Source organism: Amblyomma maculatum, chromosome 1 (genome assembly GCF_055883805.1).
Source record: "Amblyomma maculatum isolate TAMU_Amacu chromosome 1, ASM5588380v1, whole genome shotgun sequence".
NCBI classification, from domain to species: domain Eukaryota; kingdom Metazoa; phylum Arthropoda; class Arachnida; order Ixodida; family Ixodidae; genus Amblyomma; species Amblyomma maculatum.
Window position 1 is genome coordinate 104,417,729 of NC_139344.1, and position 23,474 is coordinate 104,441,202.

At 42.4% G+C, this 23,474-nt stretch overlaps 1 protein-coding gene across 1 annotated transcript in view; it reads left to right on the top strand.

Moving 5' to 3' along the window:
• LOC146203401 (serine/threonine-protein kinase 31-like) overlaps positions 1-23,474 on the top strand; it is a 237,328-nt gene that overhangs the window by 54,809 nt on the left and 159,045 nt on the right. Inside the window, exons 4-5 of the mRNA XM_084588737.1 lie at positions 1,748-1,906; positions 8,746-8,820. Coding sequence (XP_084444863.1) covers positions 1,748-1,906; positions 8,746-8,820 — 234 coding nt within the window. The remainder of the gene's footprint in view (positions 1-1,747; positions 1,907-8,745; positions 8,821-23,474) is intronic.

Below are 23,474 nucleotides of genomic sequence, written 5' to 3' on the forward strand. Positions count from 1 at the left end.
CAGCGGCAGGGTAAATCAACTGTGCCTAAATTTTAATGAGAGTATTCTTTTGATAGTAGGCTGGTAACAGAATTGAACATCTTATTTTAGTCAGTGGTTTTGGCTTTGATTTGAAGCCAGCTAGCCTATCAGCAAGTGAGGGGTGGGCTGCCAGATCACTGGCAGGAGTCATGGTACTGCATAAACCGTGCTACTAGCATAGATGCAGTTTATTCTTGCCTCTATTGGTTATTACATATTGGGTACCTGCATTGCCCCACGGGACATTACAGAAAGGGGTCTACACACATTAATATTGTTACGGGGTAGTTTAGCTTGTAGCAGAGGGCGGACACGGAAGACAAGGCTTTCAAACAGACGTTTTCTGCAGTCACCAGCCGACGCTGTTGAACGTCGTCTTCTCTCAAACTCACGAAAGTCTTCTTCTTTCCTTATGCGTATGCACCGCCTAATGTGACAATATGACGAGATAATACTACGCATTCTAGAAAGCATTATTTGATAGTATATATGCATAGTGGCAGTTTGAACAAAAAAAGAATGAAAGACGTCACCTGGTGAAGGCGGCAGCATGGTGAGTGAAAAATTGTAGACAAGCCTTTGGCAGGTGGTAGTTGGCAAGAGGCATGGCCTGGCACTGATTAAGCGGCAGGTTGTGTGACCTCACAAGACCATATGGCATGGCTGAATTGGCAGGAGCTGCCAATTCAGGTAGCTGCTCTGACATGACTGGGTGAGATAGGAATCAAATCTACCAGGACCTTTGGGTTCCTAGCCAGAGTCACGAACCTCAGGCCAAGCAGGCATAATCATACTGCTTAGTTACAGTGGTGTTTTATATCTATGTTGGATGGCTGTTCGTATAATGTTTTAGCTGGCAACTGCTTAGGTCTAATGTGTGAGGTAACAGATGCACAGATTGAGATTAGTGGTTATGCGAGTAGCAATGTGCATGCATGTGAACGAGGATCCCCAAAGATCCACACGAGGATCCACAGACAGGAGCTATCACCACGGTAGAGTCACACTTTTAAATGTGATGCTTCATTGTTCCCAAAATATTTTTTTACCATGGGATCCTGTGGACCTGTTTCGATGAGTTTATTTTTTTTCTTTCTTGGTTTTGTTAGCTTGTATATCCTTTCAGTTGTTGCAGGCTCGGACTTGTTAGGAAACCACGTTTTGTAGGCTGGCTACCTCATTTAAATAGCTTTGGACCTTATATTGAAGGACAGCAAAGCTTTCTAATTTTGCATGAGTAGAAAGTGTTCGGTTTTAGAGATTCATAGCCATTTCTGAAAATTGTTTCATCAGTTGAGCCAGGTCGAGGCCAGGATTTGAGTTCATGTCTTCAGCCAACACAAGTTATTTTTGCACATATGATGCCAACAAAGGACATAGCCTTGGGTCTGCCTTGGAAGCTCACACAGGGCACAGGTGGAAAATGTGACCAGCTCCATGTTGCTGTCCTGTGCAGAAGCACTGATGGCGGGAACCAGCAGTTGCGATTTATCGTCTGCACGGAAAAGTATGTACTGGAAAACAAGGAAAAGTATTTACCGTCTACTGTGAGCTTCTTGGCTGTGGATGTTCGCTGGTGTGGCCAGTAGGTACTTGATGTGTCCCACTTGAAGTAATTCTGTTCATTTTTCTGCAGCTGTGAGAGATTAGTAATGGCCATTTTCAGCATGGTAATAATTTTCTGTGTATCTGGCTGCAAGTGCTCGTCTTTTTCTTTGGCTTGCAGGGTGACGAAAAAGTAAAGCTACTGGTATCTTTTGTTCAGGATTTAACATCCTTTTTTGGACAGCAGCTCTCAGATCTTGAGGAAGCTGTTGAACTCTCAGCTAAATTGGCTGAATTTTGCCCGACAGCCGCTCGAGAGCCAGACCCTGAACTGGACAAGGTATCTATAGTTCTTTGTTTTGAATGATTGAAAAGGTCTTCTGTGTTGTGTTGTGATGCTTTGTTTGCCACTGCTATTTGTTTTGTGTCTAGTGCATGCCATGCATATAGTAGTAGTAAATGCATGTCACTTGGCTGTTTTGTAATAAATGTACAGCACAGGACACCTAGATTGGTCTCCTTTTTTTACAGAAAAAAAAGTTTTAAATATTGAAATCTATTTTTGCTGTGTAATTGAAATGAAAAAATTTGGCTGATATACATGTGCACAATAAAGTTTGTTATAAAGCTAAAAATTATTCCGCTATCAGCTGTTTTAGAAGTACTCGTTTGCAAGTAAATTTAGTATGCGCCACAAACGATTGGAGGTAACTGAATGTGAAAAAATGCACTGTTCATGTGACATACTACCTTCTTCAAGCCTTTTGAATCCCTGTTGGAGAGAGGAGACAGCACAAACTACCGTGAGCCATTAGGAAACTCGTCTAGCTGCAAAAACCAATTGGTTCTAATCCTTTTGCTATGAAAACAAGCAAGTAATTCACCGTCGAGCCTCTTTGTCAATGACAAACCTGTCAGGCCTACTCTTGAAACGTTGGGTGCTGTGCCAAAGGTACCAGTCACTAGAAGCTGTATCAGGAGTGTCTAAAAGCCATTCAAGTTTGTTGTCAAGATGTATACCCCTGCCACATGGGAAAATTAATGTAATTCCTATCGAATGACATTTGTTATGTTTAATGTAATTTTTTTCGACGCGTTGGTACATGAGCAAAAGTAATGTAATTTGCAAATGATGGCAATTGTATTGGATGCAGAAATGCTAGAAAATGACTGTGCTGTGAACGTAGGGAGCCTTTAAATTCATTATCATGTCTTGCATGCCTCTTAACTAACCTGTTGATTACAACTAGCCATTACGAAGTTAGCAGCTATGTCGGTGGCAATTGTTTACGATAGGATAGGGAAGCTGTGCGCATTGGCGCCAGTGTGGGCAAAAAAGCACGAGTTGTTTCAAAAACATACACTTTGCACGCTAATCCAAGTGCCAAGAGCAACACATAAAATAGGCAGTGTCTGGTGTATTGACCGACGGCGATTTTATAGCACCTTTGAGTATTGCCCGAGAATCCAGTCTTCACAAGATTGTTTGTTTGGGGCAAATGCTTGTTGAAAAATGTCGGACTCCAGCCTCCTCAAAAATGCAGACTACAAAATCGCAACGCTTGCAACACTGGACGCTGCGAGCTTATCGCAACGGTGCTGCCGGTGAGAGCGCCATACAACGGCGCTCGGCTGTGCGCTACACTCTAGTCTTCGCTAGGCCTAAACGGTTTCATATCGAAGCCGCAGCGGGCGATGCTTTGGAAATTTCATTTGGCGAGACATTAGTAGCGGAGCTACAGCATGAGATCGGATGGGCCGCCTCACACCAGCACTGCAGCTGCTACGGGGCTGTGAGATGAAAATCTCTCTGGTTACTTATTATTTTTTTCAGATTAATTTATCCAAGCGCTTATTATTTAAGATCAACAGATTTTAACATGTTTTTCTTACGATGGCAAAAGAGATCCACCAAACCGTGTCGATGGACTGCGGCAGGCTGAGTGCGATGGCTGTGGGTTGGCTGGTAGCGAGGATTGCAGTCTTTTTTTTTCGTAATGCTTTTGGCATGTTTCACTTAATTTAATGACTAGTTACAAAATTATTGATGCACGGTGGTATTATAATGCCTGTGGCACTTTTGCAGTTTATTTTCGATGTTTATTCTCACAGAATCGTGTCGAGATAACACGTCATCGTTGATCTCATTCGAATGAGTTCCTCAATCCCATTCGATATCTTATGCCATTTTATCATGTCATTACATTTTCTCGTGTGGCAGAAAACAAATGTCATTTTGAATGAATCTCATTCAATGGAAATGACATTAAATTTGTATTAAAATAGCAGCCCCAGCATCAGTCCAGAAAGCTACTGGCAGAAGGAAGTGAAGTAAATAAGCTGAAGGATGAAAAGGCTACCATTCAGGATCATCTATCCTCTGTGAAGGCACTACTGACCAGTGCTCAGGAGTTTATTAGCACAGGCATAGGATCAAAAAGGATGTGCACAAGATAGCTGGGAAATATTGATGTGACCTCCAAACTAGTGGCACTGCTTGAGCGCGTCAAAGTGGGAGAGACTGTGTTTGAATATATGAAATAAGCGAAAGCTTAATTTCAAGCTTGATGTTCACTTATCAAATGCACAAGCAAGCGTTCTACTTGCTGCTAGTCTGTTCTGAATTGTTGCTTAGGTCAGCCTGTGTTGTTTTAAACATCTTTACATGTTTTGGCCGTTTATCACCTTTTCAGAGATGCGTGTGTTGCTGGGAAAAGCATTGAACATTATATAAAAAGGAATCATGTTGAGGATTTCGTATGTCGGGATTAGAAAGCAGCAGTTATCAAAGGTCATACGACCCTGTAAACGTGCTCCAAAAGTCGTCCTATTGCTAGAAAAAGGCATTATTACTGCTCTCCGAGGTGCTCTGAAATGCTTGTGCCTTCTTCCACTCCGGTGCGCAATGAAACTTTCTTAACTCACTCATTGTTGTGAAAATTTGGAAGGGGCCTTTTGGACCTAAGATATTTAGCAATATGGTTTTTCTTTAGCTTGAGGAGTACTGGCTGTCGTTGATACATTTGGTGCACCAATTTCATGACTCTTGAAATCTCAAAAACCATAAAACTATAAAATTTATTAATCAAAAGCTTATAGTTTCTTTTTTTGTAAAATCAAGAGCACTAAGGGCTGTTCCACTGCATGAATGAAAAAAACTGAGGTTGGGTAGGCTTCACTTCAACAGGGTATTGGGATACTGCCTTTTCTACGCAGTCATACACGAATTACAGTACATGACATTAAACGTTACTGCAGTGTTTGTACATATGCAGTCGAACCCGGTTATATCGAACCTGGATATATCGAATTTTGGTTATATCGAACTCTCGGAATATCGCCTTGAAAATCCCATGTAAAAGTATAGGAAAGCCGCGTCACATATCGAACTCAATTTCACCGGTCGTTCGATATATCGAACTCCGCACCACGCGGAGTTTTTTTTTTTTCAGGTTCTCGGGTGCAAAAGTGGAGGGTGGGTTCATTATGCGAGTGGGTTGATTACGCGACAAATACGGTGTCATTTTTTCGCATCGTAAGTGCCGTCACAAGCCGATTTCTGTATATCGAATTATCGATATATCGAACTATTTCGCGACCCCCTTCGAATTCGATATATCCGGGTTCGACTGTACTAGGATCATGTAAGCCCCCTAATACAGTCTTACAGCGAGCCTTTGTGGGCAATGGGTAGCATCTGTCTAGCACGCAGAGGACCTAGGTTCTATCCCCAAGTCTAGACATTGCACTATTAGATATTTTATAGAATTATTTCTACTATGGGGTCTCTACTACAGCGTCTCTCATAGCCTGAGTCTCTTTGGGGCATTAAACCCCATAAAGCAACCAACCTATTTCTATTTTGGGATTATTTTCGATGGACATCGATAATGACTGCATTAGTTACTTTTATGCAATGAACTCAATACTGTCATGGTTCAAGTTGCTCAGCAAGTGATGCACATAGCCCAGCCACTGCTTGCATGCACATGGTGGACAATGAGTGCAAGTGTTAGAGCATACAAGCGTTTCCTAAGTTGCTCCAGCTACATGAAGGTTGTGCATAAAACAGCTGCAATGGAATCTCGTTACGATTCTCACGGGCATTGAAAATAAAAATATATTATCTGAAAATTATATCCAAACAGGCTCCAAAAGACTACAAATACATACATACATGGCACAAAACTTGCTTTTATTAAAGCACTCTAAAATCAATCACTTTGCACTGGATTTTTTTTTTTTTTTGGTGCCCTGCAGCAAGCTCTTCTGAAACTCATAAAAGCGAGTCGCAGTTTCATCCCTCAGTCCTGCACGTGCGACAATGCCACAAAGCGCATCCAAAGCTTTGAGCGCGCCATTAGTAAACAACGGTAAATGATCACTGCTACAGTCACCGGCATCTTGGTTGTGATCGTCCTCATCGCTCTCCTCTTCAACGGTAACATCAGCTGTGATATCTTAAATACTGCGTAATTCGTATGTCACTAGTTAGTCGTCTGCCAATAGATTCTTCTGGAGACACGTCTACGTTGAAATCATCACAATCTGACATGTCAGTGTCTGTGCCGTCGTCTCGTTTTCCACGGCATCGCCAGCTGCACAGAAAAAGCCACACTTCTTGAAGCAATTGGCAATTGTTTCCGGTTTGACACGATCTCATGACATAGCCAGAAAATGAATGGCATCAAGAAGGTCCACCTTCAAGCTTTCGTCTATCCGGTCGATTTATGTGAAGAAATGTCGCACTAATATAAACTCTTAAAAATTTCTTCAAGGGGTTGTAAGCGATTGGTGCAGTTGGGCGGCAAGAGAATAACTTTCGCATTCTTCAGTCATGAAGTATCAGCAGGGTGCGCAGCAAAATTGTCGAGAAAAGGAATTTTACGGTTCTCGGCACGCATCCAGCATGCAGAAGGGTGCGGAACTCTGTGAAAAAGGCTCTGGTCATCCATGCCTTCCTATTTGCCTTGTAAATGTCAGCAAGGCACGGTTTACAGGAGAAGCAGCATGGCTTGCAAAACTTTCCACTCACTGTAAGCTTAAGCTTTTCAGTCCTGTCTGCATTGCAGCACAACAATACAGTCACTCTTTTTTTGTTCTTTTTTTTGCCTTCTTACATGTCTCACCTTTCATGCCGAGACTTTTTCAGGCTTAAGGTTGATGAACAATCCAGCTTCATCTGTATTGAGGACGTACTTTGGTTGGTACTCTGAAATCGCCGCCGGCAGAGCTGAGAGCCAGTTGGCGACCTCATTTTCATCAGCATACTTCGCTTCGCAAGAAATGGTCTTGTGCAACAGGCCATGCCGTGTTTTGAAACGGTGGAGCCACCCGCTAGATGCCTTGAAATCATTGATGCCCAAAAAGCGCACAATCTCATCCACTTTCTCGTGAACAACGGTGCCTTCAGTGTTCACGCCCATTGCCTTGAATCATGCCACTTTCTCGTGAACAACGGTGCCTTCAGTGTTCACGCCCATTGCCTTGAATCATGCCAGGAGAATCTCTTCCATTTCGCCATGCTACGCGCTCCTTGTTTGTTTCAACCGGCGCCGAAAACTTGGGTGTCCTTCAGAATTTCCATTCACTTACCGGCGATAGTATTCAGTTTGAAGACTGGCAAACAGAGTTCGCATGCCAGGTTCGCACGCTTCTTCCACGAATTTTTGTTTTTGAAAGGTGTTGAGTTTCTATTTTAGTGGCAACGCTTTCTGTTTCCTAGACCTGGTGAAACGCATGAGTGAAGCACTTCACCAAAGCAAAAGAACCGCAAGTACAAAGAAACCTAAGCTGAATGTAGGAACCAACAAACACATGGCACTGATTACAGCGATGGCCTGCCTACGCTGTGTACCTCGTCGTCAGCACATGGACCAATTGCTGCTTCTTAGCCATGTGATTCTAACATGGTTACTCTGCCCTGGGATAGATGGCAGAAACAACAGCAGTCGATCGTCATCATGATTATCGTGCAGTCTGCGAACGTTGCTCCTAGAGGCCGCCCCACTACCACTTTAGCTGGCATAAAATCTGAAGTTCCGCTTTCATCTGCAGCTACTATTGATTCCCGCTAGAAATCTCGTCTCTTGGCATGGAACTCAGAACCACTAGAGATTTTCGAATGTTTTAGTGACCGCATTGTTACATATTGCTACATTGCAGAAGGCAGAAAACTACGATCGACAACAGAGACTGAAGACGAAGTGGTAGCTCTGGTTGGTGCTGAGGGGTGCAGGTACATTCACGCAAGTCATCAGCTATTGTGACTCTTGGACTAACCTTGCCACGTATCATCTTGGTGGAGGTGACTAAAGATCCCCGTGCACACAGATAAGCCTATTTACCCTGCTAAAGTTGAATTTGCGCAGTGGCCGCTACCTACCTGGAATCACATTAACAACGGCCACTATCACCTCTGAAGCAGACCCTACCACTGCAGCAACATCAGCTCAGCCAGTCGTACTTGTGAACATCCGCCACCCTCCTATCTTTAATGCGAAGACAAGCCAGACATTGACGATTGGCTGGATGAGTACGAGTGCTGTAGCAGGAGCAGTCAGTGGGACGCGACCATCATGCTGGCTAATCTCGTTTTCTATTTCGTGGGAACAGCTCGCACGTAATTCCAAAATCATGAACAAGAGCTAGTGACATGGGAAATTTGCCAGCAAAAGCTTCAGGACTTGTTCAGGAAGCCCATTGGATGGGCTTTCACAGCCAAAACTGAACTTTCGTCTCGCGTCCAATCCCCCACGGAGTTCTGTCTTACCTACATTCAAGACGTGCCCGCGTTATGTCGCAAGATGAACAGCTCCATGCCGTAATGTGAAAAGGTAGGGCACATTCTCAAGGGTATCGCGGATAACGCGTTCAACATCCTCTTCTGCACGGATTACTCTACTGTCGGTTGGGTACTTCAAGTCTGCCAAAAATTTAAGCAGGCTAAACAATGTCTCGTACTTTGTCACATATCAATATTATCCAAACCCCTGAGCCAATACAGTTGTATTAGCCGTACGAAAGTGCGTTAAAGAATTAGTATTATTCAAAAAATCATATTAAGTGCAATCGTATCAATAAGAATTCACTGTATAATGTTAGGTGTGGTACTTTTCACTTTCTTCATTCAGTTTATGAATTTCTCATGAAGTGAAATTTCTTTTTGGTCTCTTGTAGGTGTATGCCGCAATCTTTTCTGAAGACAACAGATGGTACCGTTGCATTATTTTGAGGAAGATTGACTGCGGAAAGGCAAGTAGGAAGGATTACTGAAAAATTCTAGGGGCAGTATGGACTGCTAAACTGCAATGAGGCGAAAACATTTATTGCGCGGGGTCCGAAGCCCCCTCCCCCTATTTTTTTCTTTTCACTCCCACCTTCCTCCTGTTCCTTACGGCTTGGTTAAGGTGTCCGCGGAGAATTGTGACAGATACTGTGCCTTTTCTTTCCTGTAATTTGAAACGTGCTGATGCCTGCTGTTCTGCGTCTGCTTCTGTATGCTGTGTGGTGCAGCGTTCGAGGAAGCATCAAATGAAAGGCGCCGCACGGACGCTTGGATCAGACACATGGCGGGATCAACTTCGTATATGCATAAATCGCCTGGGTGACGTCATGACCAGTAGTGACGTCATGACCGAATATGACATCACATCTGGTCATGACGTCACCAGGTTGTGACATCATAGTCATCGCTGCCATTATCATCATCACTATCACTAACTACCACTGTCATTATCGGTCACTGTCTACCACTAGCTAGTGGCGGCAGTCTCCATGGCAACCGCACTGGCATGACACTTGACAAGGACTAATACCCCTGTCACACGAACACTTGTAAGGCCTTGAGAATTAAGGTTCTTTGCTCCGAAGGCAGTTGACGCGCAGCTGCATGGCAAAGTCTTGAGGCCGTTGCGAGAAAGGCCCGTAGCGGGAACGGCGGTCGTTAGCGGCCTTTAGCTGCTTAAAGGAGCAGCCCAAACCTGAGCGCCATCGAGCGGGCCCAAATAAAAAAAAATAATGTTGACACAAACATACTTTTTAGTATTATATTTAAGCCTAAATGATTCTATTTAGGCGTTAACTTTGCATTGCAATGAACTTTAAAAATCTCGAGTGTTGATAGTAGACTTCAACCGTTTTCAGCAGCCGCATCTTTGTTGTGAAGTGCTAGGGTCAACTAGAAGATGTGCGTTTAGTGCAGTGTTCTTTCTTTGGTGTTCTTTCTTCGCTGCTTTTTGCTTGTGCCAGCATTTGTCGTTTTGTTGTGTTTGCTCGCTATTTACTATTGCCTGTCGCCTCACTTTATTCAGCTGTTTTATTTTTTTTTATGCATTTTAATTTTCGGCCAAATGTCAATGGAGCCGGTTGATGAAATTCAGGCCTCTCAGGCGGGCATGCAAAAGTGCGCGTAGAAAAATGCGGCCAGAAGACCACGTGCGCATTGGCCAGAGTGCGAAATCTGGGCCCTTATCAGCTTGTGGGAGGACCACCTTTCAGCTCTCCGAGGTGTCGGGAGGAACGGGCCGTGTACGAGGGCCGCATATTCACGCTGCATTGCCGGCTGGCATCGGTCTACAAGGTACCGAAAGGTTGCAGGTCCAACACAGAATGCCTGTCAAAAATGCTGGTCTTCTAAGTTCGAAAGCGTGTCTTCAAACCACTGCTCGTTGCGAGGATAGGGCCACCTTCTGTGGTGCATAGTTCATTGAGGGAACGCGACGACGCCACAAAGGGAGGTGTTTGCGATGAGCTGCTCTTAGAGCGCATCAGCGTGCGCCTTTGCCGTGTCCGCCGCCGCGCGCTATGACACCTCTTTATTGACTAGCATAACCGAAGGCTAATTTACACATTCAGATTGTCTTTTTTCGGATGAAGTAGGCCTCCATTAGCTCTCATTGTTTTATCATGGTGGTGTTGCTGGTGTCGTTTCTCAGTAATTCATTATCTTGTCCTTAATTTATCAGGAGAGAGGAGAGGAAATCATTTTTTGGGTGTTACCTTCCAGTGATGGTGACTTATCTACTTAGGACAGGTAATAACCGCAGTTGCATCTTACCTGTACTCACCTACAGAGCTGAAAACTGGAGGCTAACGAAAAAGGTTGAGGACAATGCAAAGGGCTATGGAACGAAAAATGGTAAGGGTAACACTAAGAGATAGGAAATGGGCAGAGTGAGTCAGAGAAATAACTGAAACCACTGACATTCAAGTGGAAATCAAGAAGAAGAAATGGACATGGGTAGGACATGTAGTGCAAAGAGAGGATAACCAGTGGTTGTTTAGGGTAACAAACTGGATTCCAAGGGAAGGAAAGTGTTGCAGGGAGCAGCAGAAAGTTAAGTGGGCGGGTGAGGTTAAGAAGTTCGCAGGGGTCAAGTGGATGCAGCTAGCACAGGACCGGGTGGGTTATTTGGAGGAATATGGGAGAGGCCTTTGCCCTGCGGTGGGTACAGTCAGGCTGATGATGATGGTGACTCAGGTTTTGTACTTCTTGCAATGTGCTTTGCGCAAGTGCTCTGGGCTCCTGGTTATCACTTGAAAGAATTGTACATACCTCCTTCACCCTGGCTACATCACAAAGTTGCGGTTGGCGCTGTCGTCTTTGGTGACTTTCGCGCGGTAGGCAAAACATTTCAGTCGCTTTTGCCTACCATAATGCGGAGTCGTTTTGCTGTTGCTAAAAATAAAACGGCACCATGCTGACCGGTTGCGTCACTGTGACATGTGCCGAAAGGCACAGAAAGGGAAGTTTAATAAGCTTGCACGGGTTTCTTGGCGTTGCCGTAAATAGTGGGCTGCCTCAGTGAAGCACCAAGGCCAGATGTCGACGTCGGCTCATTGGATATGCGGCAAACACTTGTTTAGCTGCTCAAAGGCTAGTATATTGTGATGCGTAGGCTTGTTTCTTTGTTGGAGCATGCATAGATGTGTTTACCCATGTGAATAATTCCTCAAACACGTTTGATTTTTTTCTTTCCTTTTGGTAATTCTATGAATGCGCAGTGAGCTGCTGCGTGAGTGATCTGTTTTGAAATCCTTCGTGGTTATGCTGCATGGCTAGCTTTCGCTGTGTTCACCTCAAATTATTTTAACCTATTCCGTGATGAAGATTGCCACTGCGACATGCGCGTTGACAGCCGCTGATTTGCTCAATTGGAGCTGCATTTTCTTTTTTTTTTATACCGAGCGGTTTAGTTGTATTCAAAGCGGCTAATTGTGAATGCAATGTGAGTTTCAGTATCGCCGAGCGACATCTCTGGATCCAAACTCTCTGATGATCTTTACATTTTCCATATACGTACTGCATGGCGCACTGTGGCATTCTGTGTTTATCCTACATGTAAATGCGGTTACGGTGGCCAGGACTGTACTGGTCGCCCTAGCTACGGAACCACCATGACTGCCGCAGCTTGTAATTTTAATGCAAGCTAAAAGCGTGAATTTTCATGATGAAATTACATGATGAAATTACAAAAGTTAACGCCAACAGTTGCCCACGTACAGGGCAGATACAAGCTTGCGGCATGGAGATTTTAACAAATAACGCACAGATAACCAAATTTGTGCAGTGCCAAGGTGCAATGCCCTTGCTACTGTTACCATGCTTATCTAAAAGCTGCTCGAAACTAGCGAGCGACTTCATGCTTACGAAAAACATTTATTTGCCGCTCGGTGTGAAGAATCATCCGAGAATGCAGTAATGTTGCGAGCGGATTACTTTGTATATGGTTTGCGTGCGCTGTTTACGAGCGAGTAACATCACCGTCTACTTACTCGACTGAAAGTAGTTGTAAGCACCCGAAGCTTTGCAATTCTCGACGCGTTCCACAGTTGATTTACTGGAGGAAAATAGCAAATAGATAATAGGGCAGTAACATGTTGCTTGTGCACTATAAACCCACTCTCAATCTGGTACTGCGTGCGGGATCGGGCGTCGCATGCCATGCACGTGGAGTTTTTTTCATGTATCGCTTTTGTCCTTACCTCTGAGGCTCAAGAAATACTCGCACAGCCTTGTGTAATGAACTCTACAGAATGCGGGGAGGGTCGATTATTTGAGAGAAAGAGCGAGTTTTGAATGGGACACGTGTGACTGGTGTCTTACTCTCTTCCTCTGCATTTTGCCCTTTCCCTCTAGAAGGGGACTTACTCTACTTTTCTGGGGCTCATGTAAACCTACTGATCACTTGTTTATTTCATCTGTCAAAAGGGTGCCTGCACACTACAATAACACGTTCTTGACAAGCTTGGCCACAGTGCCGCTCCCATGCTTTTTGCCTGCAGTGGGATTGCAAACAACTGCAACGCCACTTCGATAGTTTTGTTTGTAAGCATTGAGGAGGTCTTTAAAGATGTGTTGCTTTACAATAAAATTTAGTTGCGAGTCAGCACACATGTGTCAGTCATGTTCCTTTTTGTCTTGTCTTTTTGCGCTGTACCTTTCCAATATGAACCAATACCAACTTGCTAAATTCTCCATCCTTCTTACAGTGAAAGCTGGGAAAAAATAGTTACGATTTAAATGCTTCCCTCCTTAAGTTGAATAGAGGTAAGCTACGAGTAAAACGAGACAAAAAATGTCTTGGGAGCAAGGCTACCCCGCATCTCTCAGCACCGTTTTGCTATGGAAGCAAGACTTTACTACAGTATGGTTCTCACGATTGCCAGTGACTCTGTGTGAGAAGCTGCAAAAGTGGCTCAGTTGTAGTAACATGGATTAAGATGGCCTACAATTGGCATTGAAAGAGAGAAGGCGGTAGCGTCCTAGCTGCCTTGTGGTGTAGGGGTGCTTGGTGACGCAGCTGGAGGGGCTCACTTCACCTCATTTTTCTTGGGTTTGCTTGATGTCCGCCTTTGCGTTTTTAGGAAACAATGTTCTTGATTCGCCTTGTGGGCAGAGTGGCAAGGGGTGTCTGTTTTGATATGTTTACAGCGTGGTGTGTGGCCCTTTTATATAGTGTGATTTTGGTGATATGAGAGCTGGTGCAGATGTGACAGACAGGACTCTGGCTTAATCACAATCTGATATTGCCCAGAGATGGAATGCAGGAAATAGCAAAGTTGGAGACTGCTTCTGTTGAACAAGTTTTTTGCAGCAAAGAGATTTTTTAGTGAACGTTTTCATACTCTTCAGAATATCTGCGCTATTTTCGCAAAAAAGTCAGGCGGTGACTGGTTACTGTTTAAGCACAGAACCACGTAAACCTGTGTCAACCCATATATTTCGAGCACAACGCACCTGTTTTGCTCTTGCTGCAGTTTTCAAAATACATTTCCGTGTGCCTGTGCTCATTCTATGCCACTGCATGTACTGCATTCATTAATCATCTTCTTTTGGAAGTTTGGAGATATTTATAGGCATCATGATGGCAGCATTTTAATGGACTGTGTACTGTGTGACGTCAGTGCATGTTAAAAATCCTCAGGTGGTCAGAATTAATCCGGAGTCATCCACTATGTTGTCCCTCATGGCCGGTATTGCTTTGGGATATTAAACTATAAACTAGTGGTCAACACGCGGTCTGGAGGCTGTATGCTATGTGGTGCGGCGCACCGCATAATACTTTAAGGCTCCAAAAGTTTAATTCCTTGTTACTAAAGCTCATGCCAGCGTCACGAGTCAGATTTACCACCAAATTCATTTTAGGACTAAGATCAGCTGAAACGTCTCGTCCTTGGACTGTACACATTTTCTTGAGAAGGAGAGAGGTACTGATTCCTTAGTCTGCATGAACTTTGGACAGACATTAGCTGCCTTCAAGAGCAAGGTACTGGACAACCCGTCCTCGCCATATACATAATCTATTTTTTTCTTTTGTGGGTAAGTGACAGTGGTAGTGCTCATTGTACACACACGGCAGCTCTCCCCAAGCCTTCTTAAAGTGGCCGCCGTTAAGGTAGAAGGTAGCATGCACCGCTTTTGTTTTTCCTTGAAGAATGGGAGAATGTGGTTTGGGAATAAAGTGATTATGCTGATCTTTATTTATTTTATTATTTATTGTTTTTAGTTTTATTTTTAATCGTTTTCCACTTCCTGGCCTGCAAAGGACGGAATTTTCTCAATGCGGTCCGCGTCAGGAGTTTGAGACCGCTTCTATAGAGCAAAACCAAAACTTATGCACATAAGGCTAGGGCACGAATGCACATAGGCAACACAAGTTGGCTTGTAATGTGTCCTTTACAAGATGGCAGGGTCCTAAGTCATTTTGGAAGACAAAGTTGCAACATATTGTGCTGAACAGGCCAGTAGTTATGTGTGTGGTATATTAGCCACGGCTTTTCCCTGGAGTGGTTGAATTGCTCCTCTGGTTCTGCGATTGGAATCCCCCCCCCCCTTTTTTTTTGTTCTTTTTTGCAATGACATTGGGGAATATTGCCGAAGGTTATAGGATTTTTGTGGACAGAAGGCAGGATAGTGTGAAATACGTGTGCCATCACTGCGTGGTTGAGCAATGCTTTGAAAGGACGTTTTGTTAAGATTTAAACATGATGCTCCAGTCAAACCCACTTACAGACCTTATGCAAAAGTGCTGCCATCTTGCGACCCGGCGCGCATGTTTCCGCCATGTTTATCTGAACCAAGGACTGGTAAGCAGAATAGTATAGGCGGTTGCGTGGTCTCTTAGTTAATGCTCATTGTAACTGATAATGCCAGCATATTGTTGTGTCCCTTGCTGTGTGCAAAACAAAAATAATGTTGCGAAGAAAAGAAGCAGCAAGTTATACCCATTGAGATTTTTTTTTGGTCTTTTGGCTTGTGTTAATCTGCTGTCCATGGTCGTGCGGTAGGCGCTCTTGCATTCAACGCCATGCCTAAATTGTAAACTGGTGCATTATTTAGTCTGATTGCACACAGTGTGTTACGTTTTTTTGTAAAAGGATTTCTTATAGCCTTTTCGTGTAAAATGCCTGCAGAAATGTTGCAAGAAACCTAACAAATCAAGAGCAACAACTCATCCCAGAATTTACTGTGAGATGCGTACATGCGGTCTAGAGATTTTTTACATATGTATATTCTCAGCTATGGAGATAAAAAAACGTTTCAGGGCTTCAAAGGTGCCAGACTTCTCTTTAATTCGAATGCTAAATTTTATTCCACAATGCATTGCTCGAATACACGTTCACACTTGAGATTGCGTCTGTGTATATGGCCGGCGATGTGACTAAGCAGGCTAAGGTATTGATTTTCTATCGATAATGCATCTGCTTATGTATCGATTGTTCACTAAATGGAGCCCTGATTATTTATGACTGTGACAGGATCGAGCTACCTGAGAAGGGTCAGTGCGCGCTGAATCACGTTGTTAACCTTTTGCATTTCATTGGCAAATTCATGTTGTTGAGAGTTGTTTGCTTGTTTACACGCTAATGAGATATGTGCCTCTAAATGTCTAGAGAGGGCATGTTAACAGTACTGTGCGAGCTGTATTGTGAACGCTTTCAGGCCCATCGCAGCAAGGTGATTAATAGGCACTGCTTCTACATTTAAAAAAAAAAGACAATATCAAGCCCCTTCATGTATGTGTGTTCAAACAACATACTATGGAATGTCAACGGTTGAGGCCTGCGCTGATCCTGGCCCGCACTTTACTCGAAAGCCTCCTGCAATGGCCAACTCAATGTAATTGCATCGCAGACGTGTTTTAAACCCGGAAGCATTATCAAGCTCATTCATGGAGGCGTATTATAGCAGTGTGTTTGGAATCCGCCAGGGCAGAGAGGGAAATTGGAAGTGGCAACGCGGGTTTCGCCTTCTGTAGTTACGCTATGTTGCAGTTTGCAAGGTTTTTTGACTCTGCAGTACCACTTATGGGAACGTAGGCAGCATGTACAAGCCCATTGTTCATTCTTCTGTAATTTTTTGCTCTGAATGCAAGAAAATAACATGAAAACCGTAGCACAAAACAGATGCAGCTAGTGTGACGCCAGTAGCCGCAGCAGTGCAGCTGACTCACTCAACCCTTTTTATGGCGTCGCGTGGCGTGGTTCGCTGAAGGTCTGACAGATGACAGCAATTTTGCATAAGGTCTGTAACAATACTGAAGTGCCAATGAAATATCATTGTTATAACCAGGTTATGCTGAAAAAAAAAAAGAAAGGAATGGCGAACTACAGAGAATATATTGAGTCTGCTTTGACTGTCAGTCTAGCAAAAGTGAAGTTCCGAGGGGACTCTGTAAGGAGTCTTTTGCACAGCCCCTTATCATCTTTATGCACCGTCAACATGCAAGAATTCAAGTCTCGACACGCCACAGTTATCATTACGTAATTAGGAGCTTTGCGAACATTCACATCACTTGCATTCTGAACGAAGCCCTCTTTCGACAAGAAACGACGCAAAATTCGATGAGCTTGCAGGACTGAGAAATGGTAATGGCAGAAAGGGAAGAATTCGTGAGGTTGTAGCATTTGTTTTTGTCTCTCTTACTGTTGGTTCCTAGTGACCATATTTAATGATTTTAACTGATTTGCTACACAGCATTGTTATAACCAGTTTATTTTAACATAGCAGACTCGGACGGTGCTGCGTTAGTTCATTGTTATATTCAATATATTGTTCTAAGCAATATTGTTATAAGTGGGTTTGACTGCACCTGAATGTACCTAATGCTATTACTTCCAGCATTCTGTTTGTAAGCCTCAGTTCCAGTAGAAAATTTTTGTGAACTGAAGGCATCTTGGGAGCCTTTTGGATCTGCTTAATAGGTGAAAAATGTTGAAATCTGGTTTACGCCTTCATAGTGTCATTTGTAGTAAATGATTCTTTTCTGTGTTTCAGCTACACAGTAATCTGCTTGCTACTCATTGATGCCTAATAAAGGCAGGCTTCCGACTTTGCAGTGCATAACTTCTCTGTAAAAGAGACTAATATTTCTCGTGTATTCAGTAATGTGCTCTCCTTTGAAGATAAAGAAATAGACTGTCATCAAACAATAGCTGGTATCATAATTACAATGTCATATTACACGTTAAACTAAATTACTATCAAGTTTATTCGTTTGGGCAGTCAAATATGTATAGATGGTTTCTCTATTTTGTCGGCTGTAAGATGTGATAGACGTGCACAGGCTACACAGGTATCATGGTGTGTAAAATGATTTCACTAGGCTTCTGTATGAACATATATGTACAGCCTGCTGCAATTTGTGCCAAAAGATAAGGTATTTACCTCTTGGGATTGAAAGTCAAGTAGTATGAGAATCCTTTTCTGCATCATACTAATTTTTAATACATTAGCCGACTGTTTTTCGCGCTCAGTGGGACCTGGGAAATGGTTCGAATAATCGAACAGTCCGCAAAATTCATAAACTTAATCACTTTTTTGAGAAAAGTCACCTTTACAAGTCATGAACTTCACCGTCCCTGATGTCGATGCTTCGTTCATATGTTGATAATAGGTAGTCAGTCGTTATAACATAGCGCGATCTGCTACTCTGATCTGCATCCGTGCGCTGCACTCTTGCTAGCGCGATCTAATATGGCAGGCCCAGCCGCCAGTGCACGTGCGCTGGATGTTGCCGACGGGGCAGGTATGTGCGTTGCCGAGAAGCATGCAACTATCTCAAAGAAGTCACCACGTGTGCTGTGGTGCCCCGCAGAAGTGGATCGTGCAAAACGGTAGCCATTACAACCCTCCAGTTAGAATATCTCGGCCAGTCATGCTTTCATCATGTTCATGCCACTTCACGAAGTACTGTGACGCAGCTGCAGATCATGCTCATGCTGCGAGTGTATGCACGGGCTGTGCAGAGCAATAGCATTCAGTTTCGATGAGTAATGCCAATAGCAAAAACTGCGAGATAAAATTCATGGGGAAAAAGTTAGCACAGTCCATTTGAGCGAGCCGCGGCGGATGATGCTCATGTTCTATTTTTGGTCTGATTGCGCGCTCTTTGTAGCCTACCGTGATTATGATGGCGAGTGTTTCCTTACTGCCGCTGCCTCAAATGACTATGTCGGAGCTATGGCGACTAGGCTGTCCGAATGACTGCTTCACCTAGCTTTCACGGCCGCGCAAAACTGCCTGTTTCTGACAAATATGCCCCCTTGCGTTTATGTCATGCAGAAAGAACGAGCCTTAGGCTAAAAAATGATCGATCTCTGCCGTATTGCTCGTGCCAAATTTGGTCCCAACAGTTTTAACTTTTGGACACCATAGAGTGAAATATCAGTTGTGAAAATGTGCATGTTCATATGGGGCACGTTACGGTTCTTGAATGAACTCCAAAATATCGCTCAAGTCCAAATTATTGGATTCCGAAAAATAGGTCTGCTAATGCATTTATGTTAGTCATTAGTTTTATGCCAATTTCAAAACTTGGAAAAATTAAAAGTAGGACTGTGCTCTGGCATCAAGGAAAACTATGTAACACTGTTTAAACATCCCGCATTCTTTGAGATTTATGAAACTTCACAGAATAGCAAGTTCGGATATATGCACTTAGGGAATTTTTGGCTGCAGGAAGTTGAGTGAGCCATGTAAGTACTCATTAGGGGAGTCCTAGCGGATGGAAGTCTTTGGAACAGGCTCAAAGGCAGCATTTTAAAAAGGGCTAGCAAGAACATGCAAAAAGACAAAACATGCACTGTTCTCAGGAACTTTATCATTTAACATCTGCAAATGACGTCCAGCTTATTTGGTCGCTTTAGCTGTGGCTGAACTCTGTCGGTTGTGGTGCAGCTGATTTATGAATTTCCCAGCCTTAGCCGCCTCTAGTGTGCACTGAGGGTACCAGGAATATAGACATACCAGAGAGCTGCCAAACGATTTTTCAGATGACTGATTAATATTGAGTGATGTGAAGATATTTTTCAGGTGTCCAAATCGACTACTTGACAAGTTATATGTAAAACACCGACTGTTTTTTCTGACTGAATGGCGGCGCCTTTACTCCTGTGCTGTGCTTGGTTTAGTGGTGTTTTTTATTTCATTTTGGGGCCATTTGAAAAACTGCCCAGTTAAAATGTTTTATGTAGTCTTATTTATTTTAAATTATAAGGGTCCAGCTGTAACACTGAAAATGCAAAATTCTTTAATTTTAGCATCATTGAAAAGTGTAAATTCCTGATGCTATGTTTTAAAAACTCTAATGACCTCCCTGGTACGCGGTTATGGGCAGCACGAGGCATCCAGTTTTGTCAAAAGCTGGCTGTCGAAACATGCATAACAGTGGTTAGTGGAATGGGATGAAGGTTTACTTGCCTTTAAGCCAGGTTATGCTAGAGGTGATGGGGGTGTTGTTTTCATTATTTTTGTGTGTTAAATGCAACCATATTACAATTAAAGTGTTCGTAATATTTAAAGCAGATTTCAGAAGTTTATTTTATTTTAAGCTAGCTGGTTACAAGTGCTAATTACAATTCATGCGTGAGTAAATTTATCCATAGCACATTAAAAAAGAAGTCCAGAAACATTTTAGTGTCAAGTTCGTAGAGCCCTGCTATGTGCAATAAAGCTATCGGTTCTTTTAGGTGCTCAGTGCTGATGAAAATAAAATTTTCATAAAAGTGCTTCTTTAAAAAATAATTTTCAATGCTGTTCCAAATATACTGAAATCTGTTAAGCTGAAGTCTGTTCTTTCATTTGCCTTATCTATTGCCTTGTTTGGTTTTGCATTCAGCCAGAAAAATGTGGCATTGCAACATAGGAAGCTCTGATCTCTCCTCTGTGTGGTGATATATGGATGCTTTGTGATCAGAAAGATATGGAATCTGTAGTGGGCCAGGACCATGAGAAGCACAATTTGCTTGCAATTTTTGTAACGATAAGTAAAAAGGTGTAATTTTCTAGACTGCTTCTGCATGTTTCACTAACTTTTCTTCAGAAGACCTTTTCATTGTGGAAGGGAGATGTCGAAACGCCTCCTCTCTGGACTGCAGAAAAATAGGTTCTGCTGCAGCTTCCACTGTGCTAGTGACAAGTGCAAAATGAAGTCCAGCCAGTACTATGGCGCAGTGCCCAGCGACCAATTATTGAAAAGGTGTATGCATAGAAGATCCAGCAATCAGAGAAAGAAAAATCAAGTGTTTCAATCAAATTGACCATTTGTTGCTCTCCTTTGTCTTAAAAACAATGAAAAAAAGTGAATATGGTTTCAAGACAAGGAAATTTGATTTTAAAAAATGAAACTTTATGCCTTGTTTTATTTTGAACTTGTGCTCCTGTTTCTATGGCTCATATGCAGGGCATATTGTGTGATTGAGGCAAAAATGTACACTACAGATGGGTAAAATAAACTCCATATTATTACAATACGACTGAATAAAGACATTTTAAATTGAAGCTCCAGCAGTTTTTCAACCTCCCCAGATCTTGCTGAACTTTCACAGCGTGTTCCCCTTACTTTTCTAGTCATTTGCGCCAAATGCTGCAAATTTAAGTAATTAATGTGTGCACAATTGATTTTGCGGCCATGCCCGTGACGTCGTAGGCTAGACAACCTACTTTTGTTTTTTTTACTTTTTAAAATCCTTCGACTTGGTATTTTTAAATGCAGCTTTTTGTACCTGAGAGAGGGGATTTTAAGAAATGTATGAGGGTCGCGAATTCATAATGTTGCCCTTTAAGCCCAAGAATTTACTGTAATAAAGTTGTAGAGTGTGTTAAAAAGCGAAACGGTGTGTTGCTGCTATTTTGAAACTTATGCTGCGAAGGCAGCACATCTATTTTCTAGGAGAGTGGCATATCTTTTCTGTTGTGTAATAAATCTGCTGAGAAATTGATCTGTGTTGCCCTCCTTTTCTTGCCCATCAATGGAGTTTATAACTTTTGCACTGGAAAGCAAAAGCCAACTTACCAGCTTTTTATTGTACTTCAAACCATGTTCTTGCAAGGAATATTTCCCATTTCCATTGTTACTCAGGTTGAGAGACTTTTTTTTTTTTTTTTCTATTAAGCTAGCTGATTTAACACTGCCGCTTGCGATTTCTTGTAACATAGGGGAGCTTTAGGCTATATAATGTACTGAGAAAGGCCCCCGTGCACGCACGCGCACACCACGCGCGCAAGAGAGAGTGGCAACCAGATTTCATGAATATTTAGTGATTTAAAATGTAATAGGTATTAGGAACTATTGAAGTTGGTTTGGAATTAAAGGGCAACTCCGGTGGTTTTTTCATCATTTTGTGTTTTTAATTGAATTACATTCCTCGGCACGTCCTGACTCCAACACAAAAAATCGTTTTTCAAAATTCCAATTGGAAGTATTTTTAAAAAAGAAAAACAGCAAATCGAAACCAAAACTGATTTCACGGCCAGAAACGACGTCCCATTTGACGAAATGGTGACGTCACACTCAGTATTAGAAAATCACTCGTACGTGCGTTGGATGGTGAAAATAAAGTATGGAAATCATGACGCGCACTGCATAAAATGTCTGAGGTAGTTCAATATAAGCCTCACAATTTCATAATCACGCGGGAAGTGGACATTAACGCCTGTGTACTGTTTGTGACGTCAGAAACTCAGTGTTGCCCGCAGAAATACTCTCAACTTAAGCCATGAAAACGGCATATTTTAAAGCCGTATTGCGCGTGAACGGATTATCGTTCGGCGCCCAAATTTTGTAGAATGCGTCAGGACGGAGGGGAGAACCTGTGGTAAAAGTTTCACTACAATATTCGAATGTCAAAACCCCCCGGAGTTGCCCTTTAAGGAATATTTCTGTACGATTTGTGCAAGGTTTACTTAACTTCTGGCTTTGACCACTATTTGGGATTTACGACTCATTAGTGCCGTGAAGAGAAGCCTTTGGGATGTAGCAGTTAACTTGGAGACTTTTTTGTTTTTGTTTTTTTAATGACTGATAAAATGCTCATCTGGTATTGCTGGGGGAATAATCGTGCAACCAATCCATACATATGCCACCCATAATTTCAATTTAGGGGCAAGTGCTATTAAATGGCTGCTATTAAACACAGCAATGTACTGTTAAATCTCTGCTTGTGCACAGTTTTAGCTGGTTGGTCTGCTTGCAGTACGTTATATATCAGGCATTTTTTAATTTTTTTTTTCTTTTTGCTCTTCATTATTTATCGATGTTTATTTTTCCTACCATGCAGCAGTGCGGTCTGTATATGTGGATTGTACAGCAAGGCAGACGACATATTCATAATGAATTTCTGTGACTAAATGATTAAATAAATAAATTAACTAAACTTTTGTACTTTTGACACTATGGGATAATATTAACATAGTTCTCCACATTGGAGCTGAAGGATACCATAAAGGCAGCAGGATGAGTGGGCCAGTGGGGCTTTGCTAGTTGGTAACTTTATTCCCCTAAAGATGTCACTTTGCAAGGTTTCAGTAAGTAACATGGCTTTTGAAAGAAAAAACTTTTCTTTGCTTCAAATTTTGTTCAATGCCTAATTAAGACTACCTAAATTTTGCCATAATACTACATTGTAGAAAGCAGGTATTCCTGAAAAGAAAACATGCATGTCTTTTTGCTGAAAAATTGTTTACAAGAGGTGCATGTAACCCTATACAGGAAAAAGAACATCTTTTAATTTAAAGTGCACCATTTCAGAAAAACAGTGACAGGGAACATGCTGTTGTGTTGTCTCTGTTTGTTTTTTTTTTTTCGCTATGTTTACAATTTCTGAAAATTAACTACTCGACTCAAAGATTTTAATACTGTGAAAAAAAAAAAAAACAACTCAAAACTTTTCAAATTAAAAAATAATGTGTTGCGAGTTTTTTTTCTTCTGAAAAATTGGAAAATTCTGTCCCATATGATTTGTGCACATAATGCAGTCTAGGTTCAGAAGTGCAGTACACTATTAGCCTATTAATAAAGTTATGCTTTGTGCGAAGTAGTGTTGGTCATTACAATTTCACATGTGCCTTCCAAATTGCTATTCTGCTAATTCGACTATTCAGCAGCTGCTCCCATCCAGTAGTG